At 49.4% G+C, this 21,265-nt stretch overlaps 1 protein-coding gene across 5 annotated transcripts in view; it reads left to right on the forward strand.

Moving 5' to 3' along the window:
• Nucleotides 1-21,265, forward strand: part of CPNE2 (copine 2) — a 44,687-nt gene that overhangs the window by 20,180 nt on the left and 3,242 nt on the right. For 4 of the 5 annotated variants that reach the window (XM_069868457.1, XM_069868459.1, XM_069868458.1 and 1 more), the window contains exons 5-14: nt 1,753-1,824; nt 4,879-4,962; nt 7,893-7,982; nt 8,196-8,294; nt 9,025-9,111; nt 9,848-9,907; nt 12,258-12,391; nt 13,238-13,292; nt 18,170-18,221; nt 19,447-19,580. In XM_069868457.1, the coding sequence (XP_069724558.1) occupies nt 1,753-1,824; nt 4,879-4,962; nt 7,893-7,982; nt 8,196-8,294; nt 9,025-9,111; nt 9,848-9,907; nt 12,258-12,391; nt 13,238-13,292; nt 18,170-18,221; nt 19,447-19,580 (867 nt within the window). Of the gene's footprint in view, nt 1-1,752; nt 1,825-4,878; nt 4,963-7,892; nt 7,983-8,195; nt 8,295-9,024; nt 9,112-9,847; nt 9,908-12,231; nt 12,392-13,237; nt 13,293-18,169; nt 18,222-19,446; nt 19,581-21,265 lie in introns of all 5 variants that reach the window. The other variant, XM_069868460.1, reaches the window with a different exon arrangement.

Here is a 21,265-nt window from a genome sequence, read left to right on the forward strand (position 1 = left end):
GATTTTATCCACTACCCTGCAGCTCCTCTTCCTTACGCTGCTCTTGGTGACTGTGTGCACCCACCGAGGACTAGGCGGGAGATAAAACCGATGCCGTGACTTTGCACTAGAGAACTTCTGACTTCAGGGCTATACAGGGCAGAGGGGAAAACTTGGTTTTACGTGCAGTGAACACATCTTCTGTGGACCAAAGAGTGATATCTGCCATGGAAAGCTTGTGAGGTTGCTGGGGAGCTGCACCTCATCCCCTTGCCCAGTTGCCCAGGAAGATTCAAAAGCTGCATCTCTACCTTCTCATCTCTGCAAACTCGCTGCTCTCCTAAGTGCCGATAACCCTCCAATTGCTTGTTCTGCAGAGAGTTGTTCCCTTGATTTCTGCAATTACGTAGTAATTACACTGCATTTCTCCAGCGAAGGGCAGCCACCTGGTGAAAGGCAACGAACGTCCGTGCCTGGGGGGCACCATGCATGAGGAAAATGTCCACACTGTGCTCCCAGCCGTGCTGGTGCTGGCTCTGCCTGGGAAGGATGCTCTGGCTGGAAATGCTGAGGGTACTGGGGGACGGCTCAGCCTGCCCCCGGGAGCGGAGAAGGAGGGAGAGGTGAGGAGCAGATGCTTGGGCAGGACACAGCCATGAGGAAGAAAATACAAATGAATCAGAAAACAGCTGGTAACAGAAGTCAATAATTGTGGGGTTTGGGTTTTTTTGGTTATAAACATTCCCTTTCTTAAAATACCAAGAGACTCATTAGACCTTCCAGACAAAACCAGCCCACTGGTGGCTGGCATCTGAAGCCCTTTGGGAGCATATGTGAATAAAGTCTCTTAAACCGAAGTAATCTGGGCTGCGCTCCTCCCTACTGTAGCTCCTCGGGAGCAGCAATGGAGTTTTTTTTTGTCCTCCAGGCCATCTTGTTGGGTCATCATACAGAAACGTGGCTTGAGTCCTTGGTGCCACTGGCATCTCCCTCAATGGACAGGGCAGCTGCCTTTTGCCGTGCTCAGCCTGGGATACGGAGGACAAGGTGGCACATCTTGCCACCAAGGGGGTTTATGGCTCCTGCTTCCTCTTAGCTTGGTTCTTGGAGGTTTCAGCAGGGCTAGGTATGTGAAAAGCCACCTGAGACCAGCTCAAGAGTGACACCCAAGAAAGGAAATGAGTTTGTTCCCAGAAGCTTCGTTTTAGTTCTGAAGACATGGGGAAACGAGGCTGCTCGGGGTGTCCTGGCACCTCATTCTCCCTTCAGGTTGTTGATTCAAGGGGCTTAGTTGTTGACTCCCAGCCCTGCAAATGAACGAGTTTGATGTGGACCCAGTCCCAACGATGCGGCTGTGGGGGTCAGTGGATGCCACAGGGGTTCCAGCTGCAGCACCAGGATCATAGCTTGTATCCAGCTAAAAAGATGTACGTGGTTTCATTTTAAAGCTGATGTGTCACTGCCTCAGTACAGAGTAAATGACAATGTCTATGTGGGAGATGTTTGGGCTTTTTCTCCATCCTCCATTCCAGGGAGAAGCTGGAAAGTAAGCCATGGCCCCAACTCGATCTGCAAAGATAAAATGAGTTTAACTCCTCAATAATGGAATACTGTGTGCGTTAGGTCATCCAGTCTCTTAATTGAGAAATGAGTTTTACAGGAGTTGTGCAGGTATCTTCAGAGTGCACGTCCTCAGTGTCTGAATTCTCCTCTGGCTTGGTGATCATTTTCTTTTGGTGTTGAAAATAAACACAGCCTTCCCTTGTCTTTCAGATAGCTGCCCAAGAACTCTCAGATAACAGGGTGATTACTCTGAGCATGGCCGGCAGAAAACTGGATAAAAAGGTGAGTGAAGTTGTGTCTGAGGGGTGCAATGTTAAATATCTGTCCTTTATAGGCTAAGGGATCTAAAGAAATCTCTGCTTTTGGCTGTAGCAGTGGCAGTAAATAGTCCTACTGGAGAAAGCATTAGGGTTTCAAGTCCTTGCAGTGTAACTGGCTGCTGATTGTGCCTGTGCCTCAGTTTCCCTACTGTTATGGTATTGCTTTCTTCATTGTTCACACTGAGATGGAAAGGCTACGTGTGGCACAGGATCTGTGTACTAGCATATCTTAAAGACAGCAGATTTACTACTTCAGTGGCTGTCGTTTGGAAATGCCTCCTGACACAGCTGGCAGCGTTGATGCCCCTTGAACCCGTGTCTTAGAAATGCTGAGAGCTCCTGGCTTGTTGCCTTCAGCCCCTCTGGGAATGGAGCGAACGCCTGCTTGTATATCAAACCGGAGGGCTTGTCATTTCCAAGGAATAAGTGTTGACCTCACGGAGGCAGGTGATGCATGAATTTTGCTTTGGATATGATATGTAGGAAATTGGGAGCCTTTCTGAACAAAGCCATCTGACCTTATTTACCAGGCAACCAGAGATATTCCTCTTAAACTAATGCTGTTGCTAAGTGATCAATGGGAATATTATTTTTTCCTTCTTCCTAGTCTCTCTGGAGCTTGTGTTCCTGGCAGGATGTCCCTCAGTTTTCAAACCAGGATAAAACAAGCATCCAGGCAGAAGTGTATTTGGTGGGGCAGATGATGTGGTTTGTCCAGTCCTGTTGTCCAAACTGGATGGGTGCCTGGCTTGCCAAAGCGTTTTTCCCATCTGTTGGGAGCAGCTCGTTTCTCATCCTCCTGTTTGTCCTGCCTAGTGCAAGGAGCCAAATGCCCCTGTTAATAAATCCCCAAATAACTCCATTTCATTTATGGGCTGAAAGGTGTCCTCGAGCAGGTGTCTTCCTCCGAGATGTGGCTGAAGGTCAACCCTACGCGTGTCGATGGAGACATCCCTAATGCAAATGGTTTATTACAGTGCCCCCAGGAAAAGCCTCTGTTTCCTTGCAAAGCAAGAGATGGAATTTCACAGCAGTCTTGGCTCCTTTCCTTCGTGTTTCAGGGTCCCTTTTCTTTGGCCCTTGTGACAAAACATACCTTGCAAAATAGGAGGTATTTTCACCTGGGACCAGCCCTGGTAAACTGTGTGTTCCCATCGCAGCTGCAGGGGTGGCAGGAGGGCAGCGATGCTTTGGCTCAGCCTGGGGAGGGAGAGCAAGGGCTGCAAGCCAGGATTGATTCTGGAAGCTGTGGTCTGGGGAGCTGCATCTGTTAGAAGTGCCGCTTCCTCCCTCCTTGTCCATGGTGTGCAAGGACCAGTTTGGATGATTTAGATTCTTGGACCAGTTTGCAGATCAGTCTGGTCTGCTGAGTTCATTTGCTCGCTCGGTTTCCATCTCCTGCCAGGCTTGCAGGGGTGAGATGTTTGTGGGCTTTATGTTTTAAAATAACAGCCCACAATCCTGCGGCTTGGAGTCATCTCCCACCCTGCTTTGAAAGGAGCGAGGCTGACCGGACTTGCAAACCAGGCTGCTGTATGTGGGATGGCAGCAGACATCCTGCAAAGCTCCTGCTGTTATCATAGACAGTGCTCCACCAACTCATGCTGGATCGGTGCTGATGAAACCACGTTGGGTTGCAGGTTAAGCCAGCACAGGCAGGGTCGGGTACCCACTGCTGCTTCTTTAATCCATCTGTTTAAGATTCAAAGTGCCAAGTCTAGGCTTTGGGTGAGCAGGATCGAAACTGTGCGCTGTGGAAAAAATGGCTTGGTTTTCTCTCCTGCAAACACGTGAAAAAGGGTAGGAGAAAAATAGCCTCATCTCACCAGAGAGCATCCCTCTGATCTGCTCTTCTGGCAGAAGAATTTTGACTGAAGGAAGTTATAGTTTCTCCAAGCCAAAACACTTTGCAGTGATTTACTTTTCTGGCTGGCTTTAGAAACAGAATTTAAATAGAAATGTTAATGGGTTTTCTGCTGGGGCATCGCTAGAATGTGTGTTCATCCCAGCTGCCACATCCTGGACTGACTGTGGACAGGGGTTTCTGAGGCATCCATGCTTCCTCCTCCTTCATGAGCAGCCCCTTGCATCCTCACTGCATCACTCGGAAGCCCAAAAAGCTCCTGTTCAAACCCATAAGAAGTTTCTTCAGCTTTTTTGAGGACTTGGGCACCCACCCCACGCTGGGAGGAAAACCCAGCTGAAATGAATTCTCAGTATATAATTTGGAACATTTTGGGCTTGGCTTCTTGTTAGGCACTTCTTAGTTTTTTTGAATGGGAATTAAGTTCTGCTTAGAAATGCTGGAGTATCCTTGTGTTGGTGCCACCAGCCCTGCCCTCCTCTCTGGGCTGCAGGTGCCCCAGAGTAGCCCCCGTGCCAGCACCCAGCAGGGGCACATGTGTGTGTGTACGTATTTCTCATAAACCAGCTGTGCTTTATTGGGTGAATATCCAAGGAGATGCTGGCTGGCAAGGCAGCACACACTGACTCGGGGCTGCGTATCTCAGAGGGTGTTACATGATCTCTGTCGACACCAGGGCAGCTTGCTCCTTAAAGATTTCCTCTGCTTATGCTTTACCACTGTGTGTAGGAGGGTGTTTTTTTCCCCTTTTTTCCTCAAGACACTCATGCACTTCATAATTCTGGTTTTCCTTTAAAGCTTTGGATGTTTTTCCAAGCCCAAACACAGCTGCCTCCCAGCTGGGGTTGTTTTCTGTGGCATCTGAGTACAGAAAGCTTGCTGGGTGGTGGGCACCCACTAGCAAATTCCACGGGTGGGTGCTGGGGAGCCAAAATGCGATGCAAATGTCAGTGGGATTCGCATGACCAGGACACAGAGGGGTGGCAAGGTGCTGCCTCTGAGTGTTGCCTGTTTTCCACTGTGCTTGAACCACTCTCACGAAGACATGAAGGTGTCTGCAGGGTTGGAGCTGCCCAGGAAAGGAGATCTCTCTCGGACCAGCGTTTGCTGCTTGCAGAGTGCCGTGTAACTCATCCTGTCCTTCTCCCCCAGGACCTGTTTGGAAAGTCAGACCCCTTCTTGGAGTTTTATAAACCAGGTGATGATGAGAAGTGGATGCTGGTCCATAGAACAGAGGTAAGCATGACTCTCACCCAAGATGTTGAGATCCTTACATCAGCTCCTTCATGGCTTTATCTCATGGATCACCCATAAAACAAGGTGGGATCCAGAGATTTGAAAACCTCACTGCTGGCCTCCAACAGGTGAAAATTTACTGAGGCCAGCAAGATTTTGAGTTCTTTTCCATACTACTCACTACTGTATCTACCAAATGTAGAGAGAGACAGTCTTTTAACCTGTGTTAACCTTTAGGTTAGGCTGTGCCCTTGACCACTCTCCCTCCAGGTGCAGGACCAGCAGGATGAGCTGCAGCCTGGGGAAATGGTGTTGAGAGGTGGTGGGAGGTAGTCTACTGGGACGGTAGTGAGGAAGGGTTTAAACAAGCATTTGCCAGATCATCAGCTAACCTGGTGGATGCTCAAACATCTCAAGCTTTGGTGCATGAGCACTCAGACTCACGTCTAACAGAGCAGAGACAGAGACCTGTACCAGGGTCCTGGTGGGTACGGTCAGAGGCAGCTGACCGCTCCCGAGCCATCGTTTATACCTGCTGTGATACTTTGATCTGAGCTCCCCTCTGGCTCTGTTCTCAGGCTGCTAAAGGCAGTGGTGTTATGGACAAGAGGCACAGCATGGGCAGGGAGAAGCTCACCTGCAGGGCCATGTGCCGGGAGAGGCAGAAGGCTGCCTTCTGCTTTAGCACCAGGCTAATAACTACTTTCCACTGACTTTCCCCCCTGCCTCCTCAAATCTTGTTTCAAGGTTGGATTTTTGTGTTGTATGTGTGGTCCCTGGCAGCTGGCGTAAAGAGGAGGTGTTGATCGCTGCAGGGGGGCTCACGGCAGCCCCAATGTCAGAGGAAGAGGATCGCATCACACCCCACTCCTCACCTCTCTTTTTCCTGTCCTGGTCTCACCCCTCCCTCCTCTTTTTCTTGTCCCCTTAAGGCTTGGTTAAGGAGCCGGTTGTCCCACCGCAGCAAATTGCTGTAACGGAACACAATGTGAATGTATGTGAAAGAAGAGGGTGGTACTTATTTACAAAGTCTTTCCATATGTTGATTTTTCCCACTGCTGCACAAAGTCCACAAGGATTTCCTGCATTCGCACACCCACGTGCACACGAGCACCAGGGTGTGCGCACCACCATGTGTTCTGGGCACTGAAATGGGCTCCCCTTTTAACCCTAGCCCTGCTGTTTGTTTTTTCAGTGCTTTCCCACACATGTCTCCATGTATATTTAATTCATACCATCTTCAGCGTTTCTGTTGCATTTTTACCGGAGCAGGCTGGGACATTGTTTGGCTGTTTCCTCCCAGTTTTGAGTGGGTAGCTGGGCTTTGACTCACTAAGATGTGTTTCTCAGGTGTGGGAATTTGGAGTAACCTCCTGCCCTTCCTGCTGGAAGAGGCGTGGGAATTGAGAACACAGCTGCGCATTATTGCTAGGATCTCTATAAGAAGGTCACGTTTATGGGGAGCAGATTATATACTGATTTTTCCTCTGAGTTGCTGCCCAGTTCCTCCACTGTCCTGTCTTACTTTATCTAGCCAGGTTTTCTTTCAAGTGATAGGTGCTCTGACAGCCTCCTCCTTACCAGCCCTGAATGTATCCCTCTGCTCTCAGAGGAATCCTGTGCCAGGTGAGCATCTTTGTGTTTTGAGGCCAGATATGAAGAAATAAGGTTCCCCGTCCTTGCAGCTTTTGGTGCGTGAATACAACCAGCTCTCAGTCTGATGCTGTCATGTCTCATGCCACCACGGAGGAGTCTGTCAGGGAAGAAGGATTAGTGTGCTCATTACAGCCTGTTATTTAAGCACAAGTGTGAATGCCCAGCTGGGCGCCATGTGCTGGAGATGCCGGATCCTTCCCCACCCACCCTGCGGACCCGGCGGCTGGCAGCATGCAGACACCATCTTGGGGTGCGTGGGCTCCCCCTGCTCTTCCCAGCCTCCCGGAGGAGGTGTTTACAAATTCTCCACTAAACTGTGCTCGCAGTGTCAGGGTTTCCCCCGGTCTCACGCAGGAGCGTGTCTGTAAAACAAGATGCCCTTTCCAGGTCCTGTGTGGCTGGTTGGTAGCAGGAGCAGCCACGGGCTTCTTCTTTGCTGGGCTGTGCTCTTGCTGCAAAGGTCCAAGGTCCTTTATTGCTAGAAATCCCCATATTTACACTGCACAGAGAAGGTTTAATTTTTCCTGTGTCTGACTTCCCTGCTAGGCACATGAATGTCTTTTTTTGAGCATAACACCTTTGTGAAAGAGGGTCTGCACTTGCCCAGCAGGCATCTCTGATATACAGAGCGTGTGCCTGGGGCCTGCTAGTGTTTCCTTAGTCTTACACCAAGCATTTGCATTCTCTCGGAAAATGTCAAAAAGCATCAATTAATATTTCTCCAGCTCGGGCAGCAGATGTTACGCAGATGAGGCGAGAGAGCTGGATATGCCCACGGCTGTTCGATATCCCACTGCTCCATCTTCTCAGTGGTCAGACCCCAGATGGATGTAGGCTGTGCTGAGGAGAGGAGTAGGCAATGAGTAGGGCGCAAGCAGTGGGATGCAGAGGGCACAAATAGTAGCTTCTGGCCTTGAACTGATGGGGTAAGTGGTTGTGCCCATGTCCTAGGCACTGTTTCCCCCATGCTGCCCAGTCTGCTGTGGCTGTTTTCCCAAGCAGGCTTGTTTAATTGCCCCGGAGGTGCTTAAATCACCCAAAGTGATGAGAATCTGCTGTAACTCAGGCGTGCTACTGCCTGAGCTACTGGGGAGCTGCTGTGTCTAAGCTAAGGAGGCAGAAGAGGGCTGAGATGGGGCTTTCTGCAGTTTGCCTGGCCTGTCCTGCTGAGAACCCAGTCCAGTGTTGCTCTCAGAAACATGTTCTTGCTTTGTGCCAACCTTGCCCTTTGGACACACCTGTTGTAACAGCATCTCTCCATTCTGATCCTGCAGGTGATTAAGTACACACTGGACCCCATCTGGAAGCCGTTCACTGTGCCTTTGGTTTCACTGTGCGATGGAGATGTAGAGAAGCCCATAAAGGTAAGGGGAGGCACTTCAGCTTGTATCGTGGTCATCAACGTCTAAAACTCCATGGTTTGTTTATTAAAAAAAAAACCAGCAACCGAAGAACCATCCCTAAACCCCGAAAATTTTATTTGAGATCTCCAACAGGAGAGTTTGAGAATTTTATTAGGTCTTCTTGCAGGACGTAGTTACGATGTCTGAGGCTGGTTTGTACTCCTTCCACTCTAGGTGGTCTGTTACGACTATGACAGTGACGGGGGACATGACTTTATCGGGGAGTTTCAGACCTCGGTGGCAAGGATGTGCGAAGCCCAAGATGCGTGTCCAGTAAGTGCCAGCATGTGTTTGGGGAAGAACAAGGAAGGTTCTCCAAGTGGAGATCTGGGCCAAGATGTGGGGGAGTTGTAAAACACCAAGCATGGTACAAAGAGAAAAGTTGCCTGGCTGGGGAGACCAAGGGAAAAAGGCATGAAGTGTCTTGTCCAGGACTGCACAAGCTGATGGTGACAGAGGCAGGTGTTGAGCCTGTTTTCCCACTGGATTTGCAACCTAGCAGCATAGCAACAAAATCTTTTCTCCCCAGTAAAGCTGTTCCCCAGCTAACACCACCCTCTGAGCAGAGTTGTTGTGGGCTCCAGACAGAGGAAAGTGGCTCCAAAAGAAAGTGGCTGCTGGTGACCACTGCTGCATATTGCCCTTCAATATCTCTTCTCCCTGGGGTGGGTCCTCATGACCTGTGTCATCCTTTTGTGGGATCATACTGATGAGGGTAAATACAGAAGCAAGGACAGAGGTGCTCTTGCTGTAAATCAGGTGCCGCAAGCTTGTGTGGTTGCAGATTGGGAGCAGCACTCTCCTGCCACAGCTTAGCCGAGATGGAGGGAAGCCCCTTCCCAAGCAGGTCCTGTCCCTCTCTGTTTCTGTCATTAAATGCTCGCATCTTGCTGGGACTCATTTATATCGCTTTAGCACTTTGAAACGTGTGGAGGGAGAGTGCCCACAGAATGTGGCCTCTGGTAGCATCTGCGGCCACCTGTGTCTGTCTCATGTGTTACAGCTCGAGCTAGAGTGCATTAACCCCAAAAAGCAGAAGAAGAAAAAGAATTACAAGAACTCTGGGATCATCATTGTCAAGTCCTGCAAAGTGAGTACAATGCTGGCAAGTTTTCTTCGGCTTCTGGCTGAGCTCCAGCTCCATCCTTCTGCCTCTAGTGCCCTTGCATTTCCAGGCGCAGGTCCTGTGGAGCATGAATAGAAGTGTGATTTCCTTTCCACTTGGGTTTCTCTCCACTTGGAGAACATGATGTACTGAGTTGCTGGTGCCACCCTGTGCCCAGGTGGCCAAAGACCCACGATGAGGTGTTCAACTTGGGCAGCCCAACCCGTGGGTTCTTACCAACTGCTTGGTGACTCCTTGGGGGCAAGGATCAGGTGCAGGTGGAAAAGGACCTTATTCTGAGTTGTCGCGTTGGTGAAGTCCTCCCTTCGTATGGCAGCAGCATAGTGGGGAAAGCATCAACACAGCTTTTCCTGCACCAAATCTACAGGTGGTGTGAGACTGTTTTGGCCTTGGGGAGAGGATCTTCTATTCAGTTCACTATGATGGACACTTCCAGCTCTCAAGGATCCCTGTACAGGCCTCCCACACCAGCTTTGGACCGACACGGTGGCCCTCCTTGGCCCTTCATGACTCGTGAAGTGCTGAAATGCTGCCATGAGAGATGCAAGTGGTTTTTACTGTTGCTTTGCTTTGTGGCTGAAGGTCCCTGAAGGTCCAAACTTGGAGGAACAGCACAGCTGGGCACTTTCTGTACATTTAGCTTTTTCCTTCTGCAATGGTGAATGTTGCTGAAATTATTTTGTTTGTTTGTTCGTTTCAGATAACCAGAGATTTTTCCTTCCTGGACTACATCCTGGGAGGCTGCCAGCTGATGTTTACTGTAAGGACTTTTGCTCCTCTTTCCCGAATAATAGCAATATATATGTAATGGTTGAAACTAGGGAGGGAGTTTCTGCATGAGGCTTGGCACCAGCTTGAGTGGCTTTTCCTGTCCCATTTTGCTGTTAAACCATATTGTTTTGGGGGTCATTACTGTGATGCTCTGGTGCATCCTGAGCTAGGCTTTGGCTGAAGGTCAGACTTGCACAAAGACCTTCTGACCCTTCATGAAATGCTACTGACTTATCTCCCCATTGGGGGTGGTTTAACCCACTGTCCAGGTTTTTTTATGGAAGCTCTCCTTATTTTGAAGCCAGCTGAGAGGCTCTGGGCTGTTAATGAGATGGTTTTCTGCATTTTTACTGGCATTTCCACCTTCTTTCAAGCTCTACCAGGGCTTGTCAGGAGTAACTCACCGAGGATCTGACAACCACAAGTGAAACTGCCACAATGCAGAAGTGGGGTTTTCAATTCCTGCAAACTTTTCTGATGCAGTATACAGAGAGCTGCGGGCACTCACAGTATTTCAGTTTGTATTTTGTTATTTCATCTGAAAATATGATGGGGGGAGAGTAGGAGGAGAAGGAAGAGTTGCCATAGGAACAGGAGTGATTGGGAGAGCTTTTTGTGTGTAGTTCTGCCACTGTATACTGAGGTCTTCGTGCTGGAGAGTGAATAGAAGAGAAAATCATTAAGTTTATTGGTAGCATGGAGCTCTTGTGTGAATTAGGTTTGAATGCAGGAATATTCCCTCCCCCCCATCTAAATATCTACCAGTTATTGGAGGGTTTCTCCACCTCCCAAGGCAACTTTGTTCCAAAAACCTGTGTGGGTTTGTGATGCAGAAACTCCTGAGCTGGAAGGAGGACACTGCTGCACGCACCTTTGCAATTTGGAAAGGCCATTGGTGCCCTCCCTGCCAAGGGAGATGGTGGAGAGAGAAGGGCTGAAGCCACAGAGAAGAGGGGCACTGTGCCCAGCCGCTTGCCTCGTGCTGGAGGCAGCCCAGCTGCGTCCCTCTGAAATCTGCTGCCCGAATGCTGCTCTTGGTGGCATTGCTTCTATAAGTGGGGCATGTGCCTCTCTGACTCCACTGAGCCCTCTCCCATGTCTCAGTTTCCCTCTTGCTCTTTGGCCATGTCCATGGTGGATTGGCAGGAGCCACAGGTTGGTAAAGCTGTAAGGTTGCTTGACGAAGTTGGATTTTCCTAGAACCATAGATGGTTTGGGTTGGAAGGGATCTTTGAAGATCGTCAGTCCAACCCCCGGCTGTGGGCAAGGACATTTTTCACTACATCAGTTTGCTCAAAGCTCTTTCCAACCTGCCCTTGAACGCCTCTGCTGATGAGGCATCCACAACTTCTCTGGGAAAGCTCTTCCATTGTCTCACCACCCTCATCCTTCAACATTTCTCCTTTATCTCCAATCTAAACCTACCCTCTTCCAGTTTAAAACCACGTCCCCTTGTCCTGTAAAACCTGTTTTACTAGCCACCCTGCACAGGGTAGTAGCCTGTCCTGGGCTGTGACATCTTCTTGCCCCAGCCAGGCTAAGGTCCCTTCTTAGCCAAATTGCAATTCATCTTCTGCCGTTACAGATGTGAACCAAAATCCCTCGTGAATCCCCTGAGCTCAATTTAGCTGGTAGAGTTATTTTGGGTTTTGCCTATTTGCTGAGCAAACAAGACAAATGCAGTCACACCACCCGCTCGCCTCTTCCTAACTCTTCCTTCCCAATCATTTGAAATCAGGTGGCTCAGCGCCTTGCCTCTTCTGACCAGTTTTATCTGGGTCTGAGAGAGGCGTTTCCACAAATATCTTTAAATAGAAAGCCTAATTGAGGTGGCATTAAAATAAGTGACTTGCTGACAAGGTCCCCTGAGAGCTCATCATATATTGGTCTCTGGGGAAGCCCAATGAAGAGTGGCTGCAGGGAAAGATCTGCTCAGGGATGTGACTCTTTGGTCACAGATCTTGAGATCCAAATGGTCAGGTGTCCCTGAGGCTACTCAGTTCCTGAGCTGAATGCCTGGGAGATGGGCAGCAACAATTCTGAGCTGGAGATGGTCATGGCTTGCTCCAGGAGCAGGGACTGCTTTGGGATACCTTATGTGGTGCTTACTGGTGAAAAATGTAGGTGTAATAGTGAATGGCTTTGCCTAACCTCACATTTAATCAGCTTTTTTTTAGGGAAGGTGAAGACCTGGATTTTGTTAAACTTTTAAAAAATTTTGAGGTTTGGGTCTTGATGGGACTTTGTGTGAACCTCAGGGGCAGTGGAGGCTTGGTAGCCAAGTCTGTGGTGGTGTCTGCTAATGGAGAACAGGTCTATGCTTCTCTCTTATCCCCCAGGTTGGGATTGACTTCACAGCCTCCAATGGGAACCCGCGAGACCCTTCCTCTTTGCACTATATCAACCCCATGGGGACAAACGAGTACTTGTCAGCTATCTGGGCTGTCGGCCAGATCATCCAGGACTATGACTCGTAAGCACCATGACCTTCTGCCTCCACTCCTGTTTTGCTGATGTTTCCTTGGCTTCCCGCAGGCTGCTGGGATGTGTGCCTTGATTTCCTGTCTGCAAAGCCAGGGCTAAATAATACCTTGCTTTTCAAAAGTGTCTTAGGAGAAAATTGCCGTATACATCCTGGGATGCAGGAGGAGGAGAGGGTAAGGACAGGGTTTCTTCTCTTCCCCCATTGCGTGTGTTGAGAGGAAGGATGCGTTAGCAGAGGTGGAACATCCTCTTCTGGGGGCAGCTGGAGCACATGGTGCTTTCTCAGTGTAGAGGCAGGTGCCCTCAGCTTGCTGGTCTTCGCCGTTGGCAGCTGCACTGCTGGGCTGCCTTGTTTTCCGGCTTCCCTGAGATGTACGACATAGAAAAATATCATCTTAGACATCACTATAGAAAGCAAAACAGAGATCTCTTGGTCTCACCATGCTGGCTTTTTTGACCATAATGGATAGTTAACTTTTTTTAAATCTCTAGGGTTACACATCTGCAAGAGACTCAGGTGTTTGGGTGAGAGGATGCTCCTCATCACCGTGCGTGATGAAACAAAGCTGGACTCTTTTATTCTCTAAAGGTCAAAAGCCAGGGGGAAACATCTATTCTCTCTCTGTTCAGTTCTCATGATTTTTAAAAGCACTGTGTTATTTTGGGGTAAGGAAAGGCTGGCAGCTTTTCTCGTGGCCAGAGTTGGCTGCAGAGCTGGTACTTTCGCTGTATTTGGGCACTGAGCTGCTGATAGCACGGGGAGGCCACAACAAGAGCCATACAAGCCTGCTTCATAGGTGTATAAATACACTCATATGTTTTTCTTCTCTTCTAGAGACAAGATGTTTCCTGCTCTGGGATTTGGTGCCCAGCTCCCCCCGGACTGGAAGGTGAAGTGTTGTGGCCATCTGCATGTTTGAGATGAGCTTGTCCCAGGCAAGAACGGAGCTGCTGGGGCTTCCTGGCTGACTTCAGCCTGAGAAAAGCTGTCAGGCAGAAGGGGAATGGGCAGATGAGGGATTTCAGCCAGTGGAGAGTGAGATGTGGTAGTGTGGGTGGGTGGTGAGGCGGGGATGTGGCACGGACAGGCCGTTCCTCCTTTCTAAGCTGGCATGAAAGCAGCAGCTCCTTGGAATTAATGGGCAGAGCCAGGCATTGATTCATTTTCCTGGCAGGAGGTAGGAACAATTCTGGGCAGGGGAAAGGGCCCTGGATGATTGTGTCAGACAATGGCAAAGTCTGGAAGAACACTGGGAGGTGAGTAGCCTCAATGTGATGTTGCACAGGCAAAGCCTGTGAGAACTGGAGCAGAGGGGCTCTCCCAAAAGCTACCTTGATCTTTTGTTGGGATTAGGCATCCGTGGGGTTAAAAGCACCCTGGTCCTGCAGAAGCCTGAGCTGGAGCACCCTGCTCTTCAGTCAGGATGCTGTGGGCAGGGGTTGGGGCTGCTCCTGCAGTCATGCTGGCTGGTGGCGAGCATCTTCTCACAACTGAGAGGATATGCCTGGACCCCATCATCTGTCATTACTGGCTGGGTCTTTTAGCTGCTCTTTGTTCATGTCCTTAATGTGCATTTTCTCTCTGCTTGCTGGTTTTGAGGAGTTCCAAGCTTCAGGCTGGGTTTGAATCTCAGTGAGATTTGTGCCTGGCTCTGGGAAGAGTGCAGCTGGACACGTAAGTCATGAGTGGCTGTGAATCAGGACAGGAGCCTCATCACTGCCAGCTCTTAAGACTGAGGATGTCCTGCCTGCTCCGGTTTTGTGCACTCTCCCAGCAGCCAAAATTCATGTGACTCAAGTGGGAGCTCTTGCTGTTTGCCAGCCACAGGAGGAGATCCCTCCATGTGCACTTTGGAGCTGATTCATCCTTCTTGGCCAGCAAATGTCTCTGGTCTGTCACTTCACCACTTTTGGTGGGGAAATCTTGGTAAGCGGCTTCCAAAGACTAATACCCAGCTACTATCAGATATTTATTACTTGGAGAGAGTAGTGGGAGTGGAATACGCATTGGGGATGGAAAGTGTACGGCAGCTCGGGCTGGGGGAATGAGCAAATTGTTAACAGTGAGCATCCCTCAGTGCCCATGGGAAAGGCATCGCTGGGCTGGAAACAGCCCGTCCTGCAAGGCTGGTGGTGGGTTCTGGGTTGAAGATGCTGGCTGAGTGTCAGGGGGGCACAGGGAGGCTACTCCTCTGCTGCTGCTGCCTCCTGCAGCCTGGTGCAGAAATATTTCCTGCTGCTTCCATGAGCCTGAGGATGCTCTGTAAGCACTACTGGAAAAAAACACCTTGTTTTCCCCCAGGATAATGTCTAAACCAACATAAGCCCCAGCAGAGAGCTACTCTCTCTCTATGTCCGGGGTGACCCATCAGTTGTCTGTGTTAGCAGTGAGGGTATTACCCATGCACTGCCTCGTGCTGCTTCAACAGGGCTTCCTCCTTCCCCAACTCATCCGTGGGGTTGGTGCGTCACTGGCTGAGCTTACTCATTAAAGGCTTTTTGGCCATCAAGCCTCATTGAGTAATTTCAAAGCCAAAGCAGCAGTTCTTCATTGAAACCTGTGCCCTGTGTCGTGGCAGAGAGGTGATGGGGAGCAACGTGGCTGGCGATGCTCCCCTGAGACACAACAAAGAGCAGCTCTTGTATCCATAGACTGGAGGGGAAATGAAGAAGATTGTTAAGAGATAAGAGCAGTATAAATGGCGCTTTGTGCTCCTGTTGCCATGGCTCCCCAAGCGCTTCCTGGGCGCCCATCAGAGTGAGATGTTTTGCACATAAAAGTCTCGTTGGAAATGTCAAAGAACATCTTGCCGTGTAACAGCTCTGTACAGAGCCTCAAGCGGTTTTCCAGTAGGGAACAGGAGAGGGAAGCAGATGGGTTGTGATTTCTGGGGGATGAGCAAAAGCAAGGCAGCAGGGGAGAGGGTGATGCCTGACATCAGAGCCCCACCAGTCACCCTGGGTTTGGGAGACAGGATTGTAGGATCACGGAACGGTTTGGGTTGGAAGGGACCTTTAAAGGTCACCCAGTCCAGCTCCCCTGCAATGAGCAGGGACAGCTTCAACTCAGTCAGGTTGCTCAGAGCCCTGTTCAGACTGACCGTGAATGTTTCCAGGGATGGAACATCCACCACCTCTCTGGGCAACCTGTGCCAGTGTTTCACCACCCTCGTCATACAATATTTCTTCCTAGCCTGATGGGGTCAGCCCCAGGAAATGTCTTTGTGCTTGCAGAGCTCAGCCTCTCCAGCTGAAGCTCATGGCTTCATTGATGTCCCACCTCCCAAGGCTTTCCACACATTTGCCTTTTTTTTTTTCATATATAGGGAAACTGAGCCACGGCAGGTGTGGGATCACTGGGAGAGGTGGCAGAGAACCATCTGCACAGTCTCTGGCCGAGCTTCTGAGAGGTGTAACTGTAATTCCTGATGGGAAGAGATGGAGCTGTGGTTGTCCCCATCCAGAACTGGAAGAGGACACAAGCTGACTGCAGATGAACAACTTTACCCTTTGGGGTGGTTTGGAAAAGTTTCCTCCTGTAGGTTACCAGCGAATGTGATACCTGCAGGTGCTCTACGTACATTTACTTGGACTCCAAAGAACTGTTTTTCAAAGCACGACCTGAATGGGGAATGAGATCCCTTTTTTTTTTTGTTATTTTGAAGCCCTCCTGTTGAATTTTTCTACCATATATATATACACATCTATATATACATATCTATATAATCTGTAAAAATTCCAGAGGAGGTTTTGCAATGCTTCTGCTCTGCAGGGGGTCTGCTCTGTAGATGGTGAGGAACGCAGCTCCAAACTATTTTGTTGCTGCTTAAAAGAACAAGAACCCCCTCTTCCGCAGTGCAAAACATGGAAATATTTTTGCTTGCCTTTTCTATAAATACTCATATGGCAGAATTTTTTTATATCTTCTTAAAAAAAAAAAAAGGGAGCTTTTTACAACTGAAACCCAAGAAATTTAAATTTGAATATATTGCTGAAAATTGAGGCTTCTGTGAGAAAGGGAGTATGCAAAACCAAGTCATGTATGTCAGACTGTGTCTCTAACCCTGAGGTTCCTGGTGGGTGGCAACATTATTGGTTGTGCTCAAGAGGCATGGAGAAACCCAAGCAGGCTGTTGATGTTCGCTGGTCTGACAGTTCATCGGCTTTGCAGCACAGGAAGGACTTTTGTTGACCTACTTTTATTTGGTTGCTATTTCCCACCCCACAGCCTCTCACAAAAATAGTTTCTGCTGCTTTCAACACAATGCCCAGTATAATTGGAAAGTCTGAATCAGACGCGTGTTGCTTTTGCAGCCTCGGAACGACTTCTGCTTCACATGGCTCTTTAGAGGACAGTTGTTTTGCCAGCGTTATGAATACACATGTCCCAAAGCGATCCCCTGGCTGAGAAGCTCAGCAAACCACCGCCCTTCTGAGAGACAGAAAATATCCTTGTCTTGTAACTCTGGCATGAACAGAGTGGGAGCTTTTTGTTTCAGAGCCTTTGAGCTGGTGGTTTGAAATCCCAAATCAACTCCTTCAAACTTCAGAGGTGCTGGAAGAGGCACTTGTGTATCCATGATGCTCCTTAGAGTCTGTTTGTTTCTTAAGGTGCCTAAAGTGCAGGTAGCAGAATGAGGAATTCCTAAGCCCCCAGGTGCAATGGTTGTTCCCTAAGCAAGCTGTTGACCAACACCAACTCTGGAAATGTTCATACTGGAGGCTAGAAATCCTGACTCTCCCTTGCACCCAGGCCATTGAGCTGCCCTGCCTTTGCTGGCAGAGACAGTTCAAAGCAACTTTTCCCCGGTGTTTCGTGGTTTCTGTCTGCGTGGTCTTCCCTGGGAAGTAGATAAGGAAGGTTTTGTGATTCGCAGTCAGCATTGCTGTTTGGTTTCTCTGGCTGGGCTAGTGCAACAAGCGAGGGATCAGGGTGTGCAGGGCTATCTGGGGTTGTCAGTGTCCTACAGGACCTCCTTGTGTGAAAGGAGGTAGTAGAAAATGTGAAGGATCTTGCACCTGCCTTGGGATAGGGATGGTTTTGTGGTCAATGAAAACCAGACCAGACCGTGCTGGGACTTGCTGTCCATCATACCTAAGCATTCATGTCACCTCTCCCGTGCTGCCTTTCATCCTCATGATGACCCAGACGATGAAGCTAATCATCTGCTGGCTTTGTTCATTGTAGCTGTCGTGTCTGATCAGGTCTTCAGCCCAGCTTGCTCTGTGCCTGTCTCCCTCCTGCTGTGCCGTGCCTCTTGCAGAGAGATGGGGAACCAGGACGCTACTGGAGCTAGAGCTCCCTGTGATGTTAATTGAATTTTCTCCTTTTATGACCTGCGATAGGATAACGTAATTTCTTCTAGTGACTGGTGAAATGGCCCAGCTGGCTAAGAGAGTCCCTTCTGCACGCTTTCACTCTGGACAGCCAGTGGAAAGCCATGTGGACAAACCTGATTCGATAGCTGCAGAAGAATATGTGGTGTGATAATTTCAGGTGGCTCCATGATGGGGAGATTGAGGAACTAGTCCATCTTTAAATGTTACTCAACCCGGACTATGTTTGTATTTGCTGCTCCTTGCTGTTTTGGTAGCAGAGGGCTGGGAAGTGTTGCTGACCCAGCAGGAGGGATCGTAACACCTGCAACCACTAGCTCCTGCCCCAGGGGAGCATCAGACCCAAACCAGCCTTGCAGCATCAACTGAACTGATAGTGAACATCCAGCTCTGCGCTGGCCTTTCATCTTAATTTGGTTCTTCTCCACAGGTATCCCATGAGTTTGCCATTAACTTCAATCCCACGAACCCGTTCTGTTCAGGTAAGCACCCACCAGATTTTTAGTAGTCCTTAGATACCTTCAGTGTCTTCTGTCCTTTCCTCTGCATTTCTCTGATAACTCATCTTGGGGATTTCTCAAGGTCTGCACAGAGACAGACATCAACAGTGAAGCAGAGCACGTGCTAAGGGTGCTCTCGGAGGAAAGCAGAGAGAATTTGGGGGTGTGTAGGAAGGCCCAAGGTAAAATGCAGCTGGATTCAGACAGTGTAAAATCCACCTTCGCTCTGATGTCTGGTGTGTCCTACCAACCGTCTGCTTCTCCAGCAAGCCTGCAAGAAATGCCAGGCCTGTTCAGCCGATGGGGAATTTAGGCTTAATTCTCGTTTAGCAGCTGAGAGCTGATGGCAGTCATGGCTGAAGAATTGCTCAGGTCGCAGGGGGTAAGGGCTACCATGGGCTGCAAATGTTGTTTGGTTTGACCTTTGCTTTACCCAGCAGAACAGGGGCTCGGGCAGCCTCCAAACCTTGCTGGCTGGTTCATGAAAACTGACCGTGAACATCGGCTCTTCTGCTGCTTCCATTGCTTCATACAGTCCCTCTCCAGAAGCTGAAAAACATTCATTGGACCTAATTTATTGCAGGATGCAGAAACCACCATCCTGCAGATCTTACGAGTGACAGTGCCTTCCCAAAGAATGGATTATCAGCTCATTTATTTTGGAATGGTTTATTTTTTAATTACATGCCCATGCAACCTTTTGGGAGAGCAGCTGTGTACCCTGTTCTGGTGCAGCAGAAGCAGAAGGGTCTTGGAAGACCTCTGAGTCCCAGGCACAGTTTGGGAGCTCTGAGTGTACTTTGGGGATTGTTTTCCTTCTCTCCACTACCTCTGCACCGCGTCTGTCTGGTTTTTGGTTGTGCTTAGAGAGAAATAGTTGCTTTTCTTTTTGTTCCTTCTCTTTGGCTGATTCTGAGATTTCTGCGAGAAGGCAAGGAAAGACTTCCTTGACTGTGGGCACTACGAGGGCTCTTACCCCAGGAGAACTGAGCTTCCACTACAAAGTGACAAAAAGCAAAGCCTTGGTTTTAGAAAATTTGAGTTGAGGTGGATGAAACTTATGGAGCTAGATGAGTTTGGAGGGGAAAAAAAAATTATGTTTAACTTCAGCTCCTATGGCAATGTTAGCTAATGATGCTTAATTCCGTTTGTGGTGAACCGGGGCTGCGATGTGTTTTAATGCCTGGCTTCTCTGCTTTCCCTGAAGGTGTGGAGGGCATTGTCCAAGCCTACTCGGCCTGCCTGCCCCACATCCGCTTCTATGGACCCACCAACTTCTCCCCCATTGTCAATCACGTGGCGCGCTTCGCGGCTCAGGCCACCCAACAGGAGGCTGCATCCGTAAGTCCATAAGATCCATGATGCGATAGGGATCCTGATGACTTTGGGCAAAGACTGAGCTCGGGTTTGTGTCTTTCCCTTTGCTACGGGCAGGGAGGCAGCGTCCTCCCACCAGGACCATCCCTGGGATCCCTGCAGCTGTGGGCTGTCGGTCTGTCTTCACTTCAGCTGGAGAATGTAGATAGAGTCTTTGCAGATGCTTCTTAGGAAGAAAGATTTATACAAATGTTCTCCCTTCAAATAGCTTTTGATATTTGAGGGGGAATTGCAGAAAAACATGGGATGGCTCCGTTTGCTCACTGCTTTTCAAGCCAATTGGACAAGCGGTGGGCTCAGAGCCAGGCTTTGAATTCCCGTGCAGCTGCTCCAGCCACTCATCAGTCCTGGAAGTTAATCAGTCCATCGGACCATTCACATCCATATGTCAAAAAGCTGCTTGTTAGTGCAGAGCTCCCATGCAACCACGCTCAGTTGTGCCAGGCCACAAGGGAGCTAGTGCCAGCATGGTTTTGGGAGGTGACACTGGTGGTTGAAGGGGTGCTGGGATGCCCACGTGTGCCGGGAGCTGCAGCCGTGGGTCCAGCCTTGCCAGTGGGGACCAGCACGTCCTCTTAGGGGTGCAAATAGCATCTGAAGATGGCAAGATGGGTCCCTGTGGCAGCAGGCTGCCCACGGAGGACTGCAGGTCTGGCCCCTGGGTTTTGCTGGTCAAAAGCAGCTCAGCTTGGGCACCAGCACGTGCATGGCACGAGCTGCCTCCAGGTAAAAGCTTCCCTGATCCCTGCCTGAAGGAGAGCTAGATCACATCTGAAATCTCCTCTCCAACAGGGACCTTTTCCAGCCTTGCCTTGCATACTATACTGCTCTTCCTAGCTCTGGGCACAAGAAAATACTGAATTTGGTTTAATTCAGCACAAATCCAGGTCGCTTCACATTTTTTTGTTTTCTCTCTTGATGTCGGTGGGGGAGGGAGAAGCCCACAGGCTCTGTGCTGAGCAGAGGCGCTAATCATATGCAAATTGCACCCCTCCATTGGCACTAATAATTTAATTAAGGGAGATTTTGAATAATGGGCACTAATAGTGCTGTCAGAGACAAGCCTGAGTTGGTTGGGTCTTCTTTTTTGGAAGCACAAAGCATTATTGATGAGGGCTCTCGCTCCCCCTTGGGTCTTCTCCTCTTCCATCCCATTATCAACGGGTGCACCCTGATGCTGGTGGCTTTGGTGGCTGCCTGGCCCTGCCATCCTCTTCCCACTCTCACTGCTCCCAACATTTCAAATAAAGCCAGAAAAGCTCGTAGTTTTTCCATGGCAACGCAGATCACAAACACCAGAGCCGTCAGCTCTTAAGGGATGGGAGGACTAAAACGTGTGGGGGTAGGAGGGAGAGACAGAGGGATTACACATGATTTGACTCTTCGGGAAGGATTAATAAGCTCTGGGGAATTAAAACACACCTTTCCAGCAGGGTTCCTGCATCCCAACCTCCCCTTTTCCTACCACATGCTGTTTAATGCTGCCTCATCCCTTCAAGTCCTGCTCAGATGAGTGAGCCTAATTACTGATATCGTTAGCAAACAATCAGGAATCATCCTCAAAGCCCTCAGTGGATTCAGAGATCAGCCATTTTAACACAAAAATAAAGGAGAAAGGGGGAAGGTAGTGTGGGTTGCCAGCCTAGTAC

This window comes from Phaenicophaeus curvirostris, chromosome 14, assembly GCF_032191515.1.
Source record: "Phaenicophaeus curvirostris isolate KB17595 chromosome 14, BPBGC_Pcur_1.0, whole genome shotgun sequence".
NCBI classification, from domain to species: domain Eukaryota; kingdom Metazoa; phylum Chordata; class Aves; order Cuculiformes; family Cuculidae; genus Phaenicophaeus; species Phaenicophaeus curvirostris.